The 25,381-nt window shown below is 38.9% G+C and overlaps 1 protein-coding gene across 6 annotated transcripts in view; it reads left to right on the plus strand.

Moving 5' to 3' along the window:
* PDE10A (phosphodiesterase 10A) overlaps positions 1-25,381 on the plus strand; it is a 269,479-nt gene that overhangs the window by 182,526 nt on the left and 61,572 nt on the right. For all 6 annotated transcript variants that reach the window (XM_060753706.2, XM_060753710.2, XM_060753707.2 and 3 more), the window contains exons 2-3: positions 4,213-4,341; positions 23,883-23,911. In XM_060753706.2, coding sequence (XP_060609689.2) covers positions 4,213-4,341; positions 23,883-23,911 — 158 coding nt within the window. The remainder of the gene's footprint in view (positions 1-4,212; positions 4,342-23,882; positions 23,912-25,381) is intronic.

Raw genomic sequence — 25,381 nt, forward strand, 5'->3', positions numbered from 1 at the left:
AAGAGGAAATTAAAGGAAAATAAACTTGGATTCTAGACAGGGAATTCTAGATTTGCATTCTGGACAGTGTTTATAATACTAAAATAATAATTTTAATTGGTTTCTGTGACAATTTGGTTATTAGTTTTTCAGTCTTTAGAAAAAAATGGCAGTTCTTTGTAAAGTGGAAGTCAGTAAGAAAAGAGGAAGACCTAATTGCAAGTGGATTGATTTAATCACAAAAGCACTGCCCTGACTTTGCAATTTAGGCTGTTGATAATAGACAATATTGAAGGTCTCACCATAAATTCACAATAATGTCAACTTGTCTACAAATAATAAACAAAGTTCCAGTTGTGCTTTGTTTCATATATTTTGGGATATTTGCTACAATACATTAGACATAAATGAGTTACAACAAAAAATAGTCTTGACTTGAAAGGGATATTACAAAATTTCTATGTCAGTGGTTTTGAATTCTGATGTTTTGAACAAAGAAAGGATTCAGTTAATGGGATTAGCATCTAATCCAAATTAAGCTGTGTATACACATGCCTTGAATGCCTTCAAAAGTTACAACAACAAGGGAATTTCTTACCTGTGTGTTCTTGTTTTTGTTATGAGGAAGGGAAGTTTACTTTCTCTTGGTGGTTTTTGGCCATACAGAGAGCTGCAAGGAAGAGGACAAGGAAATGAAGCACTGCACCCAATGGGTGCATGAATTTAGATTCCAAATTCAAATTATTGCTCAGTTTTCAGGGTATTCATAAGAAATTAATGATGTGTTTGGGCCCTTCCACGCAGCCATATAATCCAGAATATCAAGACAGAAAATCCCACAATATCTGCTTTGACCTGGGTTATCTGAGTTCACACTGACATATATTCCAGTTCAAGCAGAAAATACAGCATTTTATTCAACTGTGTGGAAGGGGCCTTAGAATTCCAAAGAATTACTTTCAGAATGAAATCTGAATCCTTTCCTCTTACATAAACAAGGAACAGTTTATCTGTCATCCTGACAACCAGCATCTCCCATCTTTCCCAGAATTGTACAAAATTGTTCTTATGAAAAAGTGATCAGTAACTACCTAATCTGATATGAAAAAAGACATCCTTGGAAATCCAGCATTTGTTTGTATGAAACCTGTTGAGAAAGAATAATAATGATATCCAGAACAACATTTTGACCTCTGGGGTATATCAGTGGACAGACTCCAGAACTTCATATTTAAAGTGAATAGATGCTCTAGTGTGGTGCGATCCAATGAGGGGCTTAAAACATATGCACTTGGATCTTCTTAGTCTGTACTTCACAAGGTTAAAAAAATGTAAGGGCCAAACTAAGGTCACACAGAGGTGGTGAATACGGGGAGTTTAGAAGAATAAGACTGATGAATAGCCAAGAGCACAAGTGAAGTGAAGATAATAGGTACAGTATAGTCTGAATTCCATTTTCTCATATTGGTTTTCAGAAACTTCCAGGGTGGCATCCTATTAGACACATATACATTTTTATATGAGTATATGCCCTTTCTGGGTACTGTGGGGTTGGTATTTTCTTCCTCTACCTGCAGTGGTCAGCGTCTCTTCCACTTTACTCAACAGCCTGTAAAGACCCCAACATAGCCATTCCATCCTTCATGGGGAGCAGGCAAAATTACAAGTAACATTTGGTTACATCTCTACAGTCAGATGTCAGTGCTGATTTTACCAGAGAACACCCGAAGATCTCAGCTGTAATGCTATTTCATTTCTAACTGTGAGGAGATGCTTCAGAAATCCTGCCAATTTTCCACAAAAGCAGGAACTGGTTGTGCAGGAGGCATTAGAGCAGTCTTTCTCAACCTGTGGATCCCCAGGTTGAGAAACACTGCTCTAATGCCTCCTGCACAACCTGGAAAACTGGCTGGGATTTCTGGGCGTTGTAGGCCAAAACACTTGGGGACCCACAAGTTGGGAATCATTGCTTTAGAGGCTGTTCTATAAGGATATTGGTGGTAGTACTACAAAATGGCTTTGCTTAGCATTGGTCAAACCTACATTGATCTATACGGGATGGCAGCTACTGTCTAATATTGTCATTATGCCAACAGTGATATCTAGGATGGTAAATCTGCCCTAGTCTTTAATCCAGACTTTTAAGGAGTTAGTCTGGGTTGTAAATCCTCTTCAGATGATTGAGTTCCTTTGCATAGTTCCTTTAATATTCAGACTAATACTTGGAGGGGGTTCAACAGTGCATTGATGTGAAAGCTGCCAGCTGCTAACTTATATTGGCAGTTCTTTTTAAATTCTAAGTACAAGGTTTTATACTTATCTATTGTGACCCATTGTGCTGTAATCTATGCAAAGGGTTTCAGTGTACAAAACTGCTACATGGAACTACACATTAAAGCAGTTTTACTTATATGTAAGGTCAACTTGATTATTATTTTTAGTGATATGGATATTTTTAGAATTAAATGCTAAATTTTATATTTCAGCAGAATTTGTTGATTGGCTTTTGCTGTAATTTAGAAACAGAAGATGGTGGTACACAGCTAAAATCCAGCAAGGTAGTTTTATATGGTGAAATAACTGCCCTGTCTTCATAGTGCTATAAATGAATCCAATGTAATGATAATATTTTTTAGCAGTTTCAAAAATACCATGCTTTGTAGTATGTGACAGCATTACTGTATTCCTTCACTCCAAATCATCAGCCGTTACTGACAAGGACAGGAAAATTAAAAAATTATCCAGATATGGTGTTTATTATGTTAGACTAGGGATTAAAAGACCATGTAGTCTAATCTGCCACACCTGGCTAGCCTGCAGGACCTATGAAAAAGCCTCTTCCTTCTCCTCAAAGTCCCCATTTCCTCAGATGAGGAAGAGGTGAGGAAATTCCTTTGCTATTTTCCGCTATCCCAAGCAGAAAGAAAAGTGCCTTGCAAAGCCAATAGCCAACAGGGATAGAGCAGTGGTTGCTGCCTGGATCTCCTAAAGATTGACTTGAACCCTTCATCAGCTGTTAGCCAGCCTAATTCAGTTGAACAGCAGACCTGAAGTGGCTCCTCAAGGTTCTGAATACCCTTTTCACTCAGTGGCAGAGAAGAATTGTATGACTTGGTGATTTCTGGGTTTCTGGCTCACACATTAATTGTAATGCATATCATTCTAATTAAATCTATTTTTGAAACGCCATACTTAAACAGTTCAGTAACCAAAATAAGGCTTGAATGTATGATGACAAAAATCTTATTATTTGGAAGGTATGGGATTATGATGCTGTGGACAAAACCACCTCAGATGCTGTGGTCAAAACCACCTGTTTGGAGTTGGGTAACACTCAACTACTGAAGATGGGTATATGGGTTTAATTCAGGTTGGATGTGTGTGTTTGAGGGGGGATGTGTATAGCCTCTGCTATCCATGCTTGGCAGACCTTTTTGGACAATGAAGTCTCGGAGCATCTTTACTTGCTATCACTACTGCACAATGCTCTCCAGCAACGACAGGTCATTCAGCAGTAGCTAAGTACTGCTTTCACCCCCTTTTGTGTACATAGTTAGTTCTTTAATCTATATAATCAGAGAAAGTACATGGGAGTTTGAAGTGGGTTGGAAGGGACATCTGGCATTTTTATATTTAGTTTTCTTTGATTTTTCACAATTTTTTGCTCCATATGTGCATGTGAAAATTCTGTAGATACACATTCTCTCAGAAAATGTCCCTTTCTCAACTAAGTGCAGCATTTCATCTCAAGTTTGTTTCTGATTCAACAGAGTTAGTTGGCCTGCAGCTTGAGATTTTATTGGTTTTTATGCAAGGTCCTGTAGTCATCGAACAGAATGGGATAGTGGAGCTCCCATCCCACCCCTGCTTGGATCATGGGTTGCTAGTAGCTTTAGTTCCTTCTTTGGTTATTTACTTAGCACAAGCTTCCTTTCAAACCCCTCAGTTCCTTTGTCTTCCACTTTTAGCCACATTTATTTTCATTTATCAAAGGTCACCTTTAGTTTTCCACTTCTATATTTCTTTCAGAATGATTTTTAGTGGTGTTTTATGTATCATCTTCTTTGTAGATTACCCTTTCACTTAAAACCCGTCAAATCAATTACAGCAGCAACTTTAAGCCAAATATGTCTTTTCTGGCTCTACAGAACATAGTAAGGAAGGATCTCACTACTTTCATACTCTATGTCATTAAAGTAGCAATATTTTAAACAGCAATGCTCTCTTTTGCAGGTTTGACAGATGAAAAAGTGAAGGCCTATCTTTCTCTTCACCCCCAGGTACTGGATGAATTCGTATCAGAAAGTGTAAGTTCAGAAACAGTGGAAAAATGGTTAAGAAGGAAAAACCACATAGATGAAGGTAAGGTACCAAGAGCATTTAGGAAATCTGCTGAAATGTTCATTAATGATCAGGGTTATATTGGAATTGTGTTTCTGCATTTGTCTCTAGATACTGTCACAGTCTAGCTTTAGGCCGGGACATGGTACTGAGACAGCCTTGGTCGCCTTAGTTGATGATCTGCGCCGGGAACTGGACAGGGGGAGTGTGTCCCTGTTGGTTCTGCTGGACCTCTCTTCGGCCTTCGATACCGTCGACCACGGTATCCTTCTGGGATGCCTCGCGGGAATGGGTCTTGGGGGTACTGCCTTGCAGTGGCTCCGGTCCTTTCTCGAGGGTCGCTCCCAGAAGGTGTCACTAGGGGACTCCTGCTCGACTCCTCGGCCATTGCACTGTGGAGTCCCGCAGGGCTCAATACTGTCCCCTATGTTGTTTAACATATACATGAAGCCGTTGGGAGAGATCATCCGGAGTTTTGGGGTGCGATGTCATCTGTACGCAGATGATGTCCAACTCTATCACTCATTTCTACCTACCACTAAGGAGGCTGTTCAGGTCATGAACCGGTGCTTGGCTGCTGTCTCGGACTGGATGAGGGACAACAGATTGAAACTAAATCCAGACAAGACAGAGGTACTCCTTGTCAGTCGTAAGACTGAACAGGGTACGGGGTTACAGCCTGTGCTGGACGGGGTCACACTCCCCCTGAAAGCTCAGGTACGCAGTCTGGGAGTTCTCCTGGATTCATCGCTGAGCCTGGAACCCCAGGTCTCAGCGGTGGTCAGGGGAGCATTCGCACAATTAAAACTTGTGCGCCAGCTGCGTCCGTACCTTGGGAGGGCTGACTTGGCCACGGTAGTACACGCTTTGGTTACATCCCGCTTAGACTACTGCAACGCTCTCTACATGGGGTTGCCTTTGAAGACTGCCCGGAAGCTGCAGCAAGTCCAACGCACGGCAGCCAGATTACTAACGGGGCCTGGGTACAGGGAGCACACCACTCCGCTGTTACGCCAGCTCCACTGGCTGCCAATTAGCTTCCGAGCACAATTCAAAGTGCTGGTGTTGACCTATAAAGCCCTAAATGACTCTGGCCCTGTTTACCTTTCCGAACGTATTCTCCCCTACGAACCATCAAGATTATTAAGATCATCTGGAGAGGCCCTGCTCTCGGTCCCACAGGCCTCACAAGCGTGCCTGGTGGGGACGAGGGACAGGGCCTTCTCGGTGGTGGCCCCGCGACTCTGGAACTCTCTCCCTCTGGAGGCCAGAACCGCCCCATCCATCCTAACATTTAGGAAACGGGTGAAGACGTGGTTGTGGAGTCAGGCCTTCGATGAATGAGAGAACACCATAGGACCCTGGATGGAAGTTGATGTAGATCCATCTTAATAGGATGACTGACCACTGTAGTTTTATATATAGTGTTTTTAAAGTTGTTTTTGTAATTGTGATATATGATATTTTAATGAGTGTATATGTTTTTTATGGCTGGAAACCGGGCTGAGTCCCTCAATGAGGTTGAGAAGCTTGGTATAGAAAACTGTGAAATAAATAATAAATAAATAAATTGGGCTGTATTGCTGGGACTTCTAGTGTTTAGAGTAGCACATTCCAGATATTTCATATTGATATTCGTAATTTAAGATCTGCTGGGGAGGTCCTGCTCACGGTCTCACCAGCATCTCAAACGCGTCTGGTGGGGACAAGGGACAAGGCCTTTTCAGTGGTGACCCCCTGCTTGTGGAATTCACTCCCCAGTGAGATTAGATCGGCGTCCTCCCTCCTTACTTTTAGGAAAAAACTAAAGACGTGGTTTTGGAGCCAGGTTTTTGGCTAGTGGGCACAGCAGCACTTTAAGCACTGAACTCGGACAATAGGATTGTTATAAAAAATTGGGAATGGCTATATGACTTGTGATTATGTGATTTGTTCTATGTGATTATGTAATTTTAATTAATATCACTGTTTAAGTGTTATGTAATAGGATTTTATATTGTTGGTTTATATTGTTGTTATTGATACTGTTGGCATTGAATTGTTGCCTGTGTTAGCCACCCTGAGTCCCCCTTCGGGGGTGAGAAGGGCAGGGTACAAATGGTGTAAATAATGACACACTTTTGACACATGCATCATTTTGTGACATCATTAAGTTTTACTAGCAAATCAGAAGTTAAACCAACTCTTTATAAGAGATACAGACACATACCTAAAATGCAAATACAACATATGTTATGAAAACATTTCAATGATATTTCTAAAAAATCATGATTTGTTGCTTATTTCACATAGACTCATTATATTCATGCAAGATACCAACATCTTTCATCCGATATAGTGACATGTCATGACACACAGCTTGGAAAGCTCTAGTCTAGGGGGCTAAATTAATTCCACCTCTGCTATAGACTGAAATTTCTAAGGGTGTATATGGCTACAGGTATCAAAGTATAAAAATGAAAAGTTCAAATGAATATCCTATAAAATACTTATAAATGTATTAGTTCTAAACATTCAGATTATGCAGATTTTCCTTTGGAATTTTCTGGTTACTCATTCTGAGTATTAGAATAATCAGAGTAATATGCAGTACATTTTCTGGCTATACATAAATAGGATTTTGACTAATTTCAACTTTCACCTTGCAGTTTAAAATTAAATCTATTATACATTTCTTTTTTATTTTCAAGTGCTTCAGTAATTATCAGATAATGTTTTGATAAACTGCTCAGTATAAGTTCATATCAAAATCTTGACCCAATTTTGGCAGGAATGTCTCACTGGTCATAGAACTTTTATCATCTTTAAGTGCTACATGGATTATGTTTATGGTGTAAATGTAGGTGAAACTAAATATGAGGTCAGCTAATATTGACAATTGTCACCACCAAGATCTAGTCCCTATTGATCTCCTAGGCAACCTGAGTAAAGTACAGATCGTAGCATGCATTTGGTAAAGAGACAATAGAAGAGCTGTCAAGTGTTCTGTTTCCTTTAAAAAAAGTAAAACTCCAAATAACAGGGGACAACCTTGCTCCTAAGAAGAATAACTTTGCTGCTGCTTATTGTGTACAAATCTTACTGTCCTTTGTCTCAGTCCCCACATGACCAAGAAGGGGACTGGCCTCTTCTTGCATTGCCATCCCTCCATACTAACTAAATAACAGAAGAAACAACATTTAATCAAACACTCACTTTTTTGTTTTTAATTTAAAAAAACATATTTTGCCTGGTGGAGCTTTAAAAACTTGCATGAAGTGTTTTGGTTATCCAATAAGGGTACCACTATTTTGTTGGTTTTATCATATTAATCCATCCTAGTCTGATGAAAGGAACTCAAGTCTCCATTCCTCCACTGTGTTGACAATTCAGTCTATGTGTTTTAGATTAGCAAGAGGTATAAGAATGTGAGTACATCTTTTACAGATAGCACTGTCTGTTTTAAAATAATATTTTAGAAAGAAGAGGAAAGAAACAGATAGTCTGTTAGAGTTATGGATTATTTATCAGTTAATAACTGGGAAAGTTGAAAAGCCAAATGAATCAGAACAGGCATGATGTGTAAATTGATCACTGTTTGAGACAGACCTTTCAGGCCTTTCTGTTCTGAAATTCTGTCCTTGTAATATCCTACTTAATTCATAAAGCTGACCCTAGAACTTGAACTTATGATTTGTTTAAGTTTTCAGTTTGCTTGCATGTCAAAAGCAGCAGCATTTCCAGTACATCTTGAAGTATATGATTAATTTTGGGATGTTACATCTTCTTGGTTGATGGATAGAATTCTCAGCCATGAAGGGACTTCCTTTCACTCACAAGCAGGCCTGTTTGCTTACCAAGTTGCAAGCTTCTGACAGGATTGATTCCCAAGCTGTTGCAACACATGAATTTTGGTTGCTTTGAATTTTGTTTTGAAGGGAGTTTACTTCTTATAAAGGAAGGAAGGACACCATCTCAGGCAGGAACAGGTGCTAGGCTTGATTGTGAACCAGCCTTAAAGCATGAGAGAAGGACATTCATAAGAGGAGGGAAACTTTTTTCTGCCCATTTAGCTTCCTGGGCTAAGCATTTCCTCCTCCTGTACCAGCTAGTACCAAAGCAAAAGACCTATAATTTTCTTACCCACTCATCTCCAGGTTAGAAGCAATGGGGTTACTTGACTATAAAATACAGAGCTAGTGCCCCTTAACAGGCTTTAAATGATGTTATTGATTACTTTAAACACATTAAAATAATTGTATTGATTAAAACCTACATGAAATCAAAGTTGAATAAAAATATAGAAAAATAAAACTACAAAGACAACACCCAAACCCAACTAAAGTAAAAATATAAACACTACTTATAACAGCCTGGAAAACTCACAGCAACTCAATAACCACTACTTACCTCATAACCTATTAATAACCTAAAATATCTAAATATAAAAACATGACTTCCAGATATCTCAAATCCTAAATTTCACCTCTCTCTACTGAAAAAACTGCAGATCCAGACCCCATGGATCCACTGTATTTGCCATCTAAGAAGGCAACTACCATTACCCTTATCAGATCCAGGGGTGGAATATGACAAAATGCAAATTATTATACTGAGGCTCAGCATTGCTATCCAGGTAGAAACAAAATATGTTTCTCCTACCTTGAGCAAACAACTTCTTTTCCCATGTCATGCATATGGTGGGGTCAAAAAAAGGGCCATAATTGCAGTGCCGAGGCCTAATCTTTGATATCAGCTCTTAATTATGAAGGATAGGAGCTGCTGGTTTCTATCTTCCCTTTTCCTCCTTTACTCTATTTCTTTTTCCCTGTAGCAGCATTTTCCAGATTCAGTGAGACAATGTTAATGCCGGAAGATTAAATAACATACATACATGCTAAAAACCAATCAGATTAAAATAAATTTGAGTAAGACTTTCTCCTACATATAATGGCTATCTATTATTGTCAAAGGCTTCCTTTCATTCTTTCCAGGTTAGAAATAATTTTTTTAAAAAGTGGATTCCCATACAATTAGGCAGTGTCATTCCCTTTCTTTTCAGCACCAGGCGACAGCCTTTTTGTTTAACCAGGTGTTTTAAATAACTTCTGCAGTTTCTCAATGTTGAAATTTGTTTTAATTCTGGGGTTGCTTGTAAGTGTTAAAAACATTGTTTTGGCATGAGGGTTTTGTGCATAGTTTTATGTTTACATTATTTCATGTTTCCTTATTGTATGCTGTCTGGAGAACATTATGTTATGGAAGGCCATGCAAGTATCTTTAATAATGTTAATAAAAAGCTTTGGCCTTTATGTTCAAAACCTATTAAGAATCAGAGAACTGTTTAGGAGCTAGAGAATGTCTAAAATTGGAACAAAAACATATTGGACAAAAAGGCAATGTTGCCCAATGCTTCCAAAACAAAACAGATTCAGGAAAACCTAATGCCCATTGCTTCTAAGGACTAGAGAGTGGCTTGCCTTTTAGACAGGAACTTATGTTAGAATTTGGGATGAATTTAAGACCTTAAAATTGCATTTGGAAAATATTGGATCCAGGTTTCTAATGATACAGATAAATTACGTTTAATATTCCTCAAATATTTTGTTCTATGGACTGGGAATTTCAAGGGTTGTATTCCATGAAGAAAGCAATATTCTTTTGGGGGTTAGCATTTCTACCAGGGTATTGTGAACGAACTGTTCTTTACCTATCTCAGAGTCTTCAGTTAGCATGCAACTTCTTCTGTCATTGTTTTATTGTTGTTCATTCATTCAGTCGTTTCTGACTCTTCGCGACCTCATGCACCAGCACACGCCAGAGCTCCCTGTCGGCTGTCACCTCCCCCAGCTCCTTCAGAGTCAAGCCAGTCACTTCAAGAATCCCATCCATCCATCTTGTCCTTGGTTGGCCTCTCTTCCTTTTTCCTTCCATTTTCCCCAGCATAATTGTCTTCTCTAAGCTTTCCTGTCTCCTCATGATGTGGCCAAAGTACTTCAACTTTGTCTCTAATATCCTTCCCTCCAATGAGCAGTTGGGCTTTATTTCCTGAAGAATGGACTGGTTGGATCTTCTCACAGTCCAAGGCACTCTCAGAACTTTCCTCCAGCACCACTGTTCAAAAGCATCTATCTTCATTCACTCAGCCTTCCCTATAGTCCAGCTCTCACATCCGTAGGTTACAATGGGGAATACCATTGCTTTAACTATGCGGATCTTCGTTGCCAGTGTGATGTCTCTACTCTTCACTATTTTATCAAGATTGGACATTGCTCTCCTCCCAAGAAGTAAGCATCTCCTGATTTCCTGGCTGCAGTCTGTGTCTGCAGTAATCTTTGCACCTAGAAATACGAAGTCTGTCACTGCCTCCACGTTTTCTCCCTCTATTTCCCAGTTGTCAATAATTCTTCTTGCCATAATCTTGGTTTTTTTAATGTTTAGCTGCAATCCAGCTTTTGCGCTTTCTTCTTTCACTTTAATTGGAAGGTTCCTCAGCTCCTCCTCGCTTTCAGCCACCAAAGTGGTGTCATCTGCATATCTAAGGTTGTTAATATTTCTTCCAGCAATTTTACCCCAGCCTTGCATTCGTCAAGCCCAGCACATTGCATTATGTGTTCTGCATACAAGTTGAATAGGTTGGGTGAGAGTAAACAACCCTGCTAGCACCAAATAGCAGTCAATTGACAGCTTTTTAGCTTGTTTCAGACTTTTTTTTATCCAGCTTTTACCAGTGAAAATATGAGGCGTCTGCCTCTTAAACTAGTGATTACACTATGTAACATGATTTTTTTGTTCCTGAGTTATAAATGTCATTTCCTAATTGGTTCTATCACAAAAAACATGGAAAAGTTTATTAAACAGCAAAATTTTGTTTTTGTGGGACATCCTGCAGCACATTTGCTATGGTTTTTCAGTGACTATCTCATCAAGTCTCAACCATTTCATAGTTTGTGGCAGCCATAAAAATGAAGTTTCTGGAGTATAACAACTGCTTTCAAATTAAGTACCACAGAATTAACTTTCAAAGCAGGAACAGAAAATAATTCAATTTTTGCTACATAGTGTTGTGAGAGATCCACTACCTCCAAATGTTAGTTCCTGAAGAGTTAATATTGCCTTTATTTTCCCTTTACAGCAGGCAGCTCTGTTGGGAGTTTATTACATCATTATGTTGTTTATAAGAGACTAGCTGGGTTTGCTTTCTTATCTCTTGTTTTGTGTTAGTTGGCTCTGCACCCAGGCACATACTTAGGTTCTGTTGGTTATACATACAAATAACTTCTAAATCTTGAGTTCAATGTGCAGGGCGTGCAATGGAAAAAAGTATTATTGATAGGTTTCTGATTAAACTAAATGAAGGCATATTGCTCCTATATTTCTGCAGTCATCTGTGACATGACACCTGCAAATATTAAAAAAAAACACCCTTTTTGCTTCAGTGTCTTCTGTCTTTTCATCTATTACACTTGTGAGACCCCTTGGGGAGATAGGCCAGGTCATTAATAATAATAATAATAATAATAATATTAAAATAATTATTAAATTATTATTATTATTATTATTATTATTATTTCCCATTTCATAAGGAAAATGAACAAAGTGTTCATGAAGTAACACATACATTTAGTTTGATTTCTTTGAAAATTAGGTTTGTATCTTGCATTGGATTTACTTAAGAAAAAATCATAACTAGTGGATAATGAAAACTGTCATCAAGGACTGTGACAAAATAAGTAGCAGGATACAATAAGACATTAAACTACATTAGGATTTCACTCTGTTCTGGTGTGAACTCTTTACCTGTAACCTGTTTGCCAAAACTATTGATGCCAATGTTCATGCAGTTGACATTTGCTTTTAGATAGTGATGCTTGATCTTCAATACAAGAAGGAAGGAAGGAAAAAAGGAAAAGAAAGAAAATAAGAAAGAAAGACTTGCTTAAGCCTCAGAGATTATTCATCTGCTTCAATGAAACCCAAACTTTCTTTGGGGCTGTTTTCTCTATGTGAGCTCTGTGTGCTTCTGTTCTCATAGAACAAAGTCAAAGAGGAAGAAGAGTAGGGGGAGGAGGAAGAAGATAAAGATGAAGATTACCACCACTTCTAAAATCTCTTTTTAGGATCTGGGCTAGTCATACTGACAACATGTGGCCTACAGCATGCTGAAGCAAAGCAGATAATATAGAAAGATGTTGAGCAGAAATGCTCTTTTTCCAGAAAGGTGTTTATGATACCTCAGCAAGACGGAGTGGATGAGGGATTTGAGGACATCCAACTCCAAATTGGGAAGCAAGTCATACAGGAATACCTGGCCGCTCTAAATGAGTTCAAGTCCCCAGGGCCAGATCAACTACACCCAAGAGTATTGAAGGGACTAGCGGAAGTAATTTCGGAACCATTGGCAACCATCGTTGAGAGTTCTTGGAGACCAGGAGAAGTTCCAGCAGATTGGAGGAGGGCCAATGTGGTCCCAATCTTCAAGAAGGGTAAAAAGGATGACCCAAACAACTACCGTCCGGTCAGCCTCACGTCAATACCAGGCAAGATTCTGGAAAAGATTGTTAAGGAAGTGGTCTGCAAACACTTAGAAACAAATGCGGTCATTGCTAATAGTCAACATGGATTTATCAAAAACAAGTCATGCCAGACTAATCTGATCTCTTTTTTCGATAGAGTTACAAGCTGGGTAGATGTGGGGAATGCCGTGGATGTAGCGTACCTGGATTTCAGTAAGGCCTTCGACAAGGTCCCCCATGACCTTCTGGCAAGGAAACTAGTCCAATGTGGGCTAGGCAAAACTACGGTGAGGTGGATCTGTAATTGGTTAAATGGACGAACCCAGAGGGTGCTCACCAATGCTTCCTCTTCATCCTGGAAAGAAGTGACGAGCGGAGTGCCGCAGGGTTCTGTCCTGGGCCCGGACCTGTTCAACATCTTTATTAATGACTTAGATGAAGGGTTAGAAGGCAGGATCATCAAGTTTGCAGACAACACCAAATTGGGAGGGATAGCCAATACTCCAGAGGACAGGAGCAGGATTCAAAACGATCTTGACAGATTAGAGAGATGGGCCAAAACTAACAAAATGAAGTTCAACAGTGACAAATGCAAGATACTCCACTTTGGCAGGAAAAACGAAATGCAAAGATACAGAATGGGGGATGCCTAGCTCGAGAGCAGTACGTGTGAAAAAGATCTTGGAGTCCTCGTGGACAACAAGTTAAACATGAGCCAACAATGTGATGTGGTGGCAAAAAAAGCCAATGGGATTTTGGCCTGCATCAATAGGAGCATAGTGTCTAGATCTAGGGAAGTAATACTACCCCTCTATTCTGTTTTGGTTAGACCACATCTGGAATATTGTGTCCAATTCTGGGCACCACAATTCAAGAGATATATTGACAAGCTGGAATGTGTCCAGAGGAGAGCGACTAAAATGATAAAAGGTCTGGAGAACAAGCCCTATGAGGAGCGGCTTACGGAGCTGGGCATGTTTAGCCTGAAGAAGAGAAGGCTGAGAGGGGATATGATAGCCATGTATAAATATGTGAGAGGAAGCCACAGGGAGGAGGGAGCAAGCTTGTTTTCTGCTTCCCTGGAGACTAGGACGCGGAACAATGGCTTCAAACTACAAGAGAGGAGATTCCATCTGAACATGAGGAAGAACTTCTTGACTGTGAGAGCCGTTCAGCAGTGGAACTCTCTGCCCCGGAGTGTGGTGGAGGCTTCTTCTTTGGAAGCTTTTAAACAGAGGCTGGATGGCCATCTGTCAGGGGTGATTTGAATGCAATATTCCTGCTTCTTGGCAGGGGGTTGGACTGGATGGCCCATGAGGTCTCTTCCAACTCTTTGATTCTATGATTCTATGATTCCTGTGTAGCTTCCTAGCTGCCAAATATTTTGAAAACCCTTTATATTTTAGAGCAACATAACATGTTTCTGCTGGCATAAGATTCTTTTGTAGCATAAGAACTTTGGGGGTATTAGAATCATAGAATGATGAAGTTCGAAGGGACCACATGGGCCATCCCCTGCCATACAGGAAAAAACAGAATCAAGCACCCTGAGAGATGGCTAGCCAAGCTCTGTTTCAAAGCTACTTGAGAAAGAATTGAGAAGGCTGAGAAATGTTTGGAGATAAAAACATTTTTGGAGTTATATATCCTTCCCCTCTTTTTCTTGTGTTTCTTATTTATTTATTTATTTATTTATTTGATGCATTTGTTAACCGCCATTCTCAGCCCTTTAGGGCGACTCATGGCGGTGTACAACACATATAAAAGGCAATTTACAAAAAGGCAATTACAAACAACATATTAACAATACAACAATTACAAAGTTACGCTAAATAATCCGCTTCGTCTCATAGTAGAATCATAACCAATCTCATATTCCTTGTTCCATTCCAGTCATCTTTACCACATTGTTATAGCACTTAATTAAATGCCTTCTCGAACAGCCATGTCTTAAGGCTTTTTCGGAAGGACATAAGGGAGGGCGCCTGTCTGATGTCTGCAGGGAGAGTGTTCCACAGCCGGGGGGCCACCACCGAGAAGGCCCTCTCTCTCGTCCCCGCCAGACGTGCCTGTGAGGCAGGCGGGATCGAGAGAAGGGCCTCCCCAGACGATCTCAAGGTCCTCGTGGGCTCGTAGGCCAAGATGCGGTCCGAAAGGTATTTTGGGCCGGAGCCGTTTAGGGCTTTGTAGGCCAAAACCAGCACCTTAAATTGGGTCCGGTAGCAAATCGGCAGCCAGTGGAGCTGGGACAACAAGGGCGTTGTGTGCTCCCTGCATCCCGCTCCAGTTAGTAACATGGCTGCCGCGCGCTGAACAAGCTGAAGCTTCCGGGCCGTCTTCAAGGGCAACCTCACGTAGAGAGCGTTGCAGTAGTCAAGGCGGGATGTGACCAGAGCGTGTACCACCGTGGCCAAGTCAGACTTCCCGAGATATGGGCGCAGCTGGCGCACGAGCCTGAGCTGTGCAAATGCTCCCCTGGTCACCGCTGAAACCTGGGGATCCAGGCTCAACGATGAGTCCAGGGTCACACCCAAGCTGCGAACCTGCGCCTTCAAGGGGAGTGCGACCCCATCCAGCACAGGCTGTAACCCTACATTGGCAGATACAATGAAATTTTACAAGAATTAATGCAACTATTGCAGTTTTGGTTTTTGCAGTTAGCTATCATAGTAGCAAGCCTACTTAACATTTTAAAAACAATATTGGCTATAGTCTGTGAAAGTCCTTGGTTACAATAGCATTTAACCAGTATTTGTCAACCTACTTAGAATGCCTGTGGCAATTCTTAATTTGCTATAATAGCCTAATGGTTCATTCCCACAAAGTCCTTAAAACTTTATATTATTGGTGTAGTTGTTTCCAATCTGTTTACTGGTGTTGACCTCTTGCTTCATCTGCTGCTGACCTCCTCATAGCTTCAGTTTTCATGAACTGAGTGTGTGTCAAGAGATTTTAAAGAAATATACAATGGGCAGAATGGGGATTTAGCATTCCCTTGGGATGGTGAGAATTGCACCTTTTTGCACTAATGATTAAATCGATCACTTCTTGCATTATGTGAGGCAGAAAACATACTTGCTCATGTGGGCTGCAACTGTTACATGTCATTGAATCTTCTAAAACATATATTTCCAGTGTTCTTATATTTTTCTAATACTCATATTTGACATTGAAATGTTTCCTCAGTGTAATATTTTCAGCCTTTGGAGCACAATAAATAAAACACATCCCTGTACAAATATATGCAAGTTGTAGTTACAGTAGGGTTCCTTTGGAGAGAATGAAATAGTTCCCTTGACGTAAATCTGTTCCATGTCGGATTATTGCTCTCTCCCATGTGGTAACCTATCATTTCTACTGCTAATGATCCCCTTCCCCTTACTGACGTTAGCAGACAGTTCCCAGGGGCTATTTTCTTTTGTTTCCCTTGTCAGCTGGTCTGAAAAGAGAACTGTTCAGTCTTGACTTCTCTGCAGATGTTAAGGATTGCACTGCAAAGTTTAGCAAAGTCTGTTTGTTTTTTTTAACATACTTAAGAACATAGAAACAGGAAAGTAAACCAGTGTGACAGGACATTACATTCTAGGATTGAAGTAGTAGGTTCATAGGGCTGTACTTTCATTGTTTTTTTTTCTTATCCAGAGGAATTATTTTTCAGCATTATTTGTCATGTATAAAACAAGCTGAATATATGTAGGAGAATAGTTCCACAAAAACATCCCCTAAAAGAAATGTATATAATCTGATGAAGGACAAATGGAAAGGAAATGGAACAATTCACATTGATTTGAATGCTTTCCAAGGTTTGAAAAACATGCATAGAAACTGTTACAATTTATTCTTATGTCACTGAGCCAAATCTGTAGAATCTGGCAGACATGTGACCCACAAATTCTCAGTATCCCAGGACATCAACCCATAACTTATTTGAAAAGTCATAATCCCATCCATATATTCCACCCACCACAAAATATGCGTGTGCATACGTGTTTCTGTCAAACTCCCTCTTTCTTTGTGTATTTATCTATTGGTATATCTGTCTATAGTGGTAAGTAATTTGCAACAGGAATCAGTAGACAAGATCTCTGGAAGCATGTATTGCTGGAGGTGAGAAGCACTTTTCTCTGCCTCTCAATTTTATATATGGGTTGATAATGGTGGAAGATAGCTGATTCACCCAAAGAGAGTCCTTACATTTACAGTGTTGAAATGAAGTTGGAGGAGCAAATTATTTCAATCTCCTTGATCAAACTTCTCTGCAAACAAATCTGAGAGGGATGCTGTTAATTTACAGTTTTTACACTCATACGTTATATGAGCATTTTTTTTCAATACTGACTTCTTTTTGAAAAGGTCATTGTGAAATGATTTGAAAATGATATCTAAAACATAAATTTAAATTAGTGCCTCATATGATTTTAGTCAAGAAATGATTATCTGTCACTTAATCTAAGCATTGTTCATCTTCTTCACTCCCCCCACCCCCAATGCTGGCTGCCATCTATCCACTAACACAATTTGTGAGGTTTGTTAATAAATGAAGAAAAAGAGAATTGGATTAAAGACAAAATCAGGAGAGTAGGGCTTGCTACTGTTTTTTCTTGGTGTAAATTTCAGCACTCTTTTAAAATTGTAGCTCACATATTTGTTTGCAAACAAGGAAAGTTCTAAGGCTTTGGGAATGTAACATTTTCTTATCAGATGAGTCATCTCACGGCCAAGTATGATTGCCTTCCAAGTGTTGGTAGTAGGTCTGTAGGTGATGGCAGAGACCCTATATTTGAGCTGCATGTTTTTTCATAGTGAGGTCATCGTTTTCTAGATGGAAGTTGATTCTGACCAGGGTAGGCCTGATGCACCTTCGTTTTGACATGTATCTCGCTTTCGCTATAACTATCTACTATATTATATTATATATTATATTAGCTATTGTATCTACTATATTATATGTGTGTGTGTGTGTGTGTATATATAATATAATACAAATAGATAAAAGATATATTTGTAAAAACTTTTAAAATTTCCTAAAAATCAGTGCATGACAGAATCAACGTGGAGGAAATCTGGCAGGTATACAGTTGTAAATGTGGTCTCCAAGTGTAGCAAGTTTTCATCCTAATAACAAAAAACAGACTTTAATTTTGCAAGCCTCTGAGGCTGAGAGAGTGTGCTTATCCAAGGTGTTAAATTAGAAAAATTCTAAAAACCTGTGAATTTTTTTTCATGTCAGGAGTGACTTGAGAAACTGCAAGGTGCTTCTGGTGTGAGAGAATTACCTGTTTACAAAGACGTTGCCCGGGGATGCCCGGATGTTGGATGTTTTACCATCCTTGTGGGAGGCTTCTCTCATGTCCCCACATGGGGAGCTGGACCTGACAGAGGGAGCTCAACCTGCTCTCCCCAGATTCGAACCACTGACCTGTCAGTCAGTAGTCCTGCTGGCACAAGGGCTAACCCACTGTGCAACCAGGGGATGAAGGAAATCCTGATCTCATTTGTGAGCTGAAATAGAGAACAGTCTTCATGAATAGTTGGAAGTATTTCTCCATAGTCTTGTAGAGTTAACACAATTAAGAGTGCACATTTTAATTTAAGCCACAGATTACATACAATCACAGAAATGTTGTTGTTTTGTAAGGGACTATATTATCATTTACAAGTTCAAGCATTTTCTTAGATTCGAACCTCCAACCTGTTGGTCTTCAGACCTGCCAGCACAAGGGTTTAACTCATTGTACCACCAGGGGCTCCAGTGGATGAACAGATCTTTCTGAAATTTTGTATGAATATGGCCTGTTCTGTCAATGTGGAGGTAATCAAAGGGATCTCTCTTTTTGTTTTTTGTTTTAAAAATGTAAAAACTTTAAAAATTCCTAAATTCAGTGGATGACTGAAATATTCTGACACTTGGCAGGCTGACATTTGTACAAGTGGTCTACAAGTATGGCAAGTTTCATCCTGATAACCATAAAAACGATAGAGAAACAAGCCTTGCAAATTTGCCCATTGCCACTAATCGATCACATTTTACCAAAACAATAATGAAACTCTGAGATTCAAATTATGAATAAAAACACCCCCTCTGATTTTTCCCAAATCTTCCTAAAAAAAATGGATGGTGGGTACCAAATTTCAAAATGAAATCGAAACAGATCTGCTTCTGGTTCTTTATAGGACCCCCATGTGCAACCTGCCACGTTTCTCCCCAAAATACTCTATTCTCCAACCCTGGAAGGTTCTAACAGTTCTTGTGTGAGTGCAGAAGAACCCATTTGTGTGAGTCACAGAGAATATGAAGAAAAATACACCCTCCACTCTATGTTACCTTTACTCAAAGGGATTGTATTATTGACGAGATTTCAGATACAATTGATTTGGAGGTTTTAAGTTCCTAATAATAACTGTTCTATTTATTCAAACAAGGCCATGCAAAAAGATTAATTCAAATCACATTGTTTGCTCAGGTAAATAATTTCCAGGTACTGGGAAAGAGAAGCATTCATTCCAAAGGTCAGTGAAAAGGTGTCCACTCTCAGATCTTGATACTAATTTTGTGCTGGAGGAAAATTATATAATAAGCTGAAGCTGGTTAAAACTAAGGTAGCATGGAATATCTGGTTCCCTATTTGAAGCTCATGCAGATTCCAAATTCGATCTATTCTAGACCAGGCAGTGCGGTTCTATTTGTGTCTGTGTGTACATGAGCATATGTGTGCATTTTGACTTGTCTTAGACATCTATGTCTTGTGTTTCTTTTGGTTTGAAGATTTAATTTTAATGTGAATTGATCTCATGTATAGTAAGGTGAGGAAGGGGGAGAAATTTACATGAGCTGCTGTTTGAGGGAGGCGTGTTCTCTATATCTGGCAGTTTGAAATATGTATACTTCAAAAAACATTGGTGATTAATTGTAGAAGTGTTGGTTGATTATTAAACCATGTTGTTGGTAATAAAATATTATTTAAAAGTTTTGGTTGGTGAAATTGCTGTGGGGAGTGGTTAGAAAACGCTGTGGCTATTTCATTAGCTAAGAAGCTATAGATTAACAAGGTAAAATAAAATTACAATACAAAGTGAATGGGGTTTGCTACAAATCATAGAATTTCTTCCCAGGAGAAAAGGAAGTTGTATGGCTGCTGTCTGGTTAGACTTGGATAAATGAAAGGACAGGAAAATTTGCATGTATTCTAAGTTAGTCTAAGCCAGTGGTTCTCAACCTTCCTAATGCCATGACCTCTTAATACAGTTCCCCATGTTGTGGTGACCCCCAACCATAAAATTATTTTCATTCTACTTCGTAACTGTAATTTTGCTACTGTTATGGATTGTAATGTAAATATCTGATATGCAGGATGTATTGTCATTCACTGGAACAAATTTGGCACAAATACCTGATATGCCCAAATTTGAATACTGGTTGGGTTGGGGGGGGGGGGGGGATGATTTTGTCATTTGAGGATTTATAATTGTTGGGATTTATAGTTAACCTGTAGTCAAAGAGCATTCTGAACTCCACCAATGATGGAATTGAACTAAACTTGGCAGAGAGAACTCCCATGACCAACAGAAAATACTAGGCGGTTTTGGTGGGCATTGACCTTGAGTCTTGGATGTGTAGTATATCTACATCCGTAGAGCACTGTGGACTAAAACAATGATGGATCTGGACCAAACTTGGCACAAATACTCAATATGCCCAAATGTGAACACTGGTGGAGTTTGGGGAAAATAGACTTTGACATTTGGGAGTTGTAGTTGCTGGGATTTATAGTTCACCTATAACCAAAGAGCATTCTGAATCCCACCAATGATAGAATTGGGCAAAACTTCCCACATAGAACCCCCATGACCAACAGAAAATACTGTGTTTTCTGATGGTCTTTGGTGACCCCTCTGACACCCCCTCGTAGCCCCATTCCAGGGGTCCAAACCCTCAGGTTGAGAAACACTGGTCTAAGCTGTAGTACACATGAACAATACAGTATATGTTAAAATAAATCTCATTCTATGAAGCGGTTCAAGTACAATTTCTTCCCCATCTGTTGAAGAAATTGAACTTTTCTAGTGGCATCTTCTAATAACCATACTGAAAAAATGTGCTGTCTCTGAAACATAAAGCAATATTTGCTAGAAGATGGCTAGAAATAGTTTTATATTCTTAGGTATACCCTGAAAAAAACCCCAGTGCTCCTGAGTATACAGTTTGGCTAGAGAAGCTTTTTAAAAGATTTCACACTGACTGAAGCAGTTTATAGGCTGGTGGATTGTGAAGCTGGTGTTGGTTGGGATTCATTCTTTTCACATGTGCACTTGTCCCATATGTTCAATATTTATATGTGGAAATACACAGATCTCAGAAAAACACTAACAAGTATCCAATAATACGAGACAAATCAGGTCTACATAACTGTGCTTCAAGTGTCCAAAAGTTCAGATAGGTAGAAAGTGCATGGTCATGGGGTTCTTTAAAAGAAAGTAGTATCTGATGATCTTTATTCTAAAAGACAAAAACAGCAGACATCTAATATTCCCAACAAGACTAGGAAGCATCCCAAAGAGGCAAGGAAGTGGCAGTTCGATGGGAGAATTGAGGAAAATTTGCAGAAAGGATGGGTGGGGGAGTATTGGCAACATGTAAGCCACGATGAAGCTAAATCTGGAGACTTTAAAGCATGAGTTAAATTCAAAATCAAAGCTTTCTTTGTCTTTGGGTGACTTAGCCTGGGGGTCATAGCTGCTCTCCTCACCCTCCTGATTTCACACACATTTCCTTCTTTTCCTCTCTGCTTTGCAGCAAATGATAGTAGGCAAATGATAACTTGTATTTATTCGTCAAACTTAAGAGGCAATATATAAGCTGTGTTTGTTCTTCAAACTAAGATTAAGCCCTGGCTTGCAGGACAAGGTCAAACTATAATTGGGTGGCTTGCATCCAGTCAGAAAGGGAGAAAGGAGATTATTTTGTGTGAACAGGGGTAAGGAAACTTTGAATTTAAGGAATTGACTGAATTTATCTAAATCAGGGGCACTCCAACTTTTAAAGTGGAGGGCCGGTTCATTGTCCCTCAGACTTTTTGGGGGGGGGGGGGGCAGATTATATTTTGAGAAAAACATGGACAAATTCCTATGCACACTGCACACTGCAGATATATTATTTGTACTGCAAAAACACGAAAGAACAATACAGTATTTAAAATGATGAACAATTTTAACCAACATAAACTTACTAGTATTTTAATGGGAATGGTGGGCCTCCTTTTGGCTGATCAGATAAGCAAGTTAATTCAGATTGTTGTTGTTGTTGTTGTTGTGTGACTTGAAGTTGTTTCAGACTTAGGGTAACCCTAAGTCTAAAGTTTAGACCAGGGGCTGAGTAAATTACCTTGGAGGGTCGCATCTGGGTGGGCCTTAGTTTGAGAACCCCTGATCTAAATAGTAGCAAGATATATGTCATGTAAGAGCTGACCCAAAATGTACATTTTACAATCATTACAACAGTGATTGTGAAGGAGGGCTAGTCTGATCTAGAATTTCAGCTGTAAAATACATATTTGAAGTGGTAAATATGATTGAAGAGATAAGTAGCATCCTGCAGACTTTGTAAGAACTAACAAGTGAGGACACACATACATCTAAATAGTGATGCTTGTAATGCATAATGGTGTTGTATGATCTATGGCTTTGTGTGGGTTAATTTTTGAGTAAAATCAGGCAGAGAAATATGTAGCCATTTTATCTTCTATTATCATAGTACAAATGGAACAAATATTGCATAAGGTAATATAATGGCAATTGACAAAGAATTGAAAACCTCTGCCATTATATGGAAAAGTCTGGATCTTTTTAGGAATGGTGTATTCCATATCTCAACAGGCTGAACACTCAATCCAGGATAGACAAACAATGTCTAACAATACCTCTAAACTTCAGATTGTTATTCCTCGGGCAGTTCATTATAGTGGTGATTCACTAATTAAGCACTTCCACTTACTCGGCACTGAATCTTACGATTTCTGTGTGGCTTTAGTGCATAGTACAGTTCAGTACCAATGCGGCCTTCTTTATCCTCACACTTCTCTGTGGTTCTGCTCCAGCACCATGGAGAAGCAATTCAGACAGCACTGCAAAATGAGGCAGGGGAAAATGTAGATTTGTGTATGATAAGAGACTTTGCCCATGCATCTTTGTGATTGGAGGTTTGCTCATGCCATTTACTACCCAGCCATGTTCACATATAGGGTTATTTCTGATATCAGGCTCATGATGAAAATTAACTATTTGAGTATCATGTTCAAGATCATTTCCTTTTACAGCTTGGATCTAGGATATTTAAGAGGCTGTATTTCCCTTTATAAGCCCACTATAGCTGTATGATCTGCAAGAGAACCCCCTTCCTCTCTCGAGATGTGCTTTTAACTGAATGAAGTGGATGTTTAATATATTATGTACTGTTTTGTGGTTTATATATAGTTTTTAAAATGAATTTTGGTGGTTAAGTTTATAAAAAGTTTTGTTGTCTTTAAAATAACAGTAATATTTATACCAATACTGATATTTTGTATAGTTATTAATGTGTATTGCTTTTAACATGTTGAAAAACTTGGGTCAGGGGAAAATTGGGATAATCATAAAATATCAATTCACTACCAAACCTTGTATAAACCTTTAAAAAGCATGGGGTGCTCAGGATATCTGGGATGGGGGAGAGCAACATGTAATACAACTTTGAAGTTCAGGCTGATGATTGGACTCTCAGTGCAGGGCTGCGTTCAGATACTTCAGGCTGGAAAATTCCCAGAAATGTGGCATTGTTTGTTACATAACAACTATGCTTTTTCTTGCTAACAAAAAATGCTAACTATTCATATGAATTCATTAATTAATGTTGTACTGAAAAGTAATGTGAGGAAAACAGCTGAAAATGCTATAGGCATGTGAAACTGGTCCTGAAAATAGCAGAAAAATTGTGCAACACTGCAAAAAACAAACATTACAAACACAAAACTTGTTTGATGATAAGCCCAGAATTTCCAATGTATCTAATTATTTCCTTCCCTTTTTTCACAGATGTTCCAACTCCCAAACATGTTAGCAGGGTAAGTATTATATTCTTTTGCCTCTATAGCTTGGAAGGTGAAATTGTATTTCAGAGACTCTCTGTTCCTTTGAGCTAATTTCCTGGTGTGTTGTACTTCATTCACTGAATGGCTTGAGAAGAATTGCTGGTGAGCACATTAGTAATATTCAGTGCAATCAAAGTACAGATGCTCCTTCACATTTGTAGGATAAGATTTTGCAGATTTGATTGTTTATGGATTTGAGTTTATGGATTTGAGTCTTTTTATCTCTAGGAATATCTAGGTCCTCTGGGGCAACTCTATGGTCAACGTTGGCTAGCAGATGACCATAGAATTGCACTGGAGGAACTAGAGATTTTCTCGGATTAAAAAAAAGGTCTTCTTTTAAAAAACGTTTTCCCCATTTCGTATACACCTAACCCTATGAAAGTGGATGGCCTACTATAATTGTCTATAATTGCCTAAGTGAAATACTTATTCTGTAAGAACATCTCTCCATAAGAAGAAGCTTCTTTCTTTCACAGAACAAAATTTAAGATCAAAGCCATTGAGCTCAATTTGGTTTCTCACTGGATAAAGGAAATATACAGGCATATTCTTGAGGCAATCACCTCACATTCAAAATGCTTGCATAAGAGACAATGAAGATTTTGTCTTTGTAAGAATTCAGGGATGGATAGTTCCTCAATGAAACCCAATTCCAATTGATAGTCTTGGTTACAGAACTAAGTGGAATGTCTGAAATGGCAATATGTATATAAGGGAGGGTAGGAATTCTGGTGATATTTTCTCTCACAAGGTCTTGGAGAATGAAGGAACTACAGTCTGGTCTTGCTTTGATTATTGTTATTTAAAATATGCTTATTTTTATCTAAATCATTTACAAGGAGGAAATGGTACAGTTTTGTGTTGTTGAAGGCTTTCATGCCTAGAAACACTGGGTTGCTGTGAGTTTTCCGGGCTGTATGGCCATGTTCCAGAAGCATTCTCTCCTGATGTTTTGCCCACATCTGTGGCAGGCATCCTTAGAAGTTGTCTCTTGGAAACTAGGCACATGAGGTTTGGTTCTGGAAATGCTCCATGTTTTTAGTCAGACTCAAACTGACATTCAGTATGGAAAAATAATTGAATAAAAATATCTTAACATTCTGAGAAATCATCTCCTAGATGGAAATACTTTAAATTATTAACAGTTTTAAAATGGAAATATGATTTAAATGTATCTTTAGCTAAACCATTTACCCTTAAAGCATAAATATCTGTAAATAAACAAAAAACCCTAGATTCTTAAATCTGATTAAATTTAGTGTCCTACAATAGTTTCCAAAGTGAGTTCATTTAAGTATGAACTTTTATTATGATACCATTATCACTCTGAGCTGCAGAAATGTCAATTAGAGATGTGCCTACATAATACAATGTTCCATCCTTCAAAAATGGAAAATACTTGCATGAGGTTCTCTTGGTAACACAAGTTCTTTCTTTCTA

This window comes from Anolis sagrei, chromosome 1, assembly GCF_037176765.1.
Source record: "Anolis sagrei isolate rAnoSag1 chromosome 1, rAnoSag1.mat, whole genome shotgun sequence".
Lineage (NCBI taxonomy): Eukaryota > Metazoa > Chordata > Lepidosauria > Squamata > Dactyloidae > Anolis > Anolis sagrei.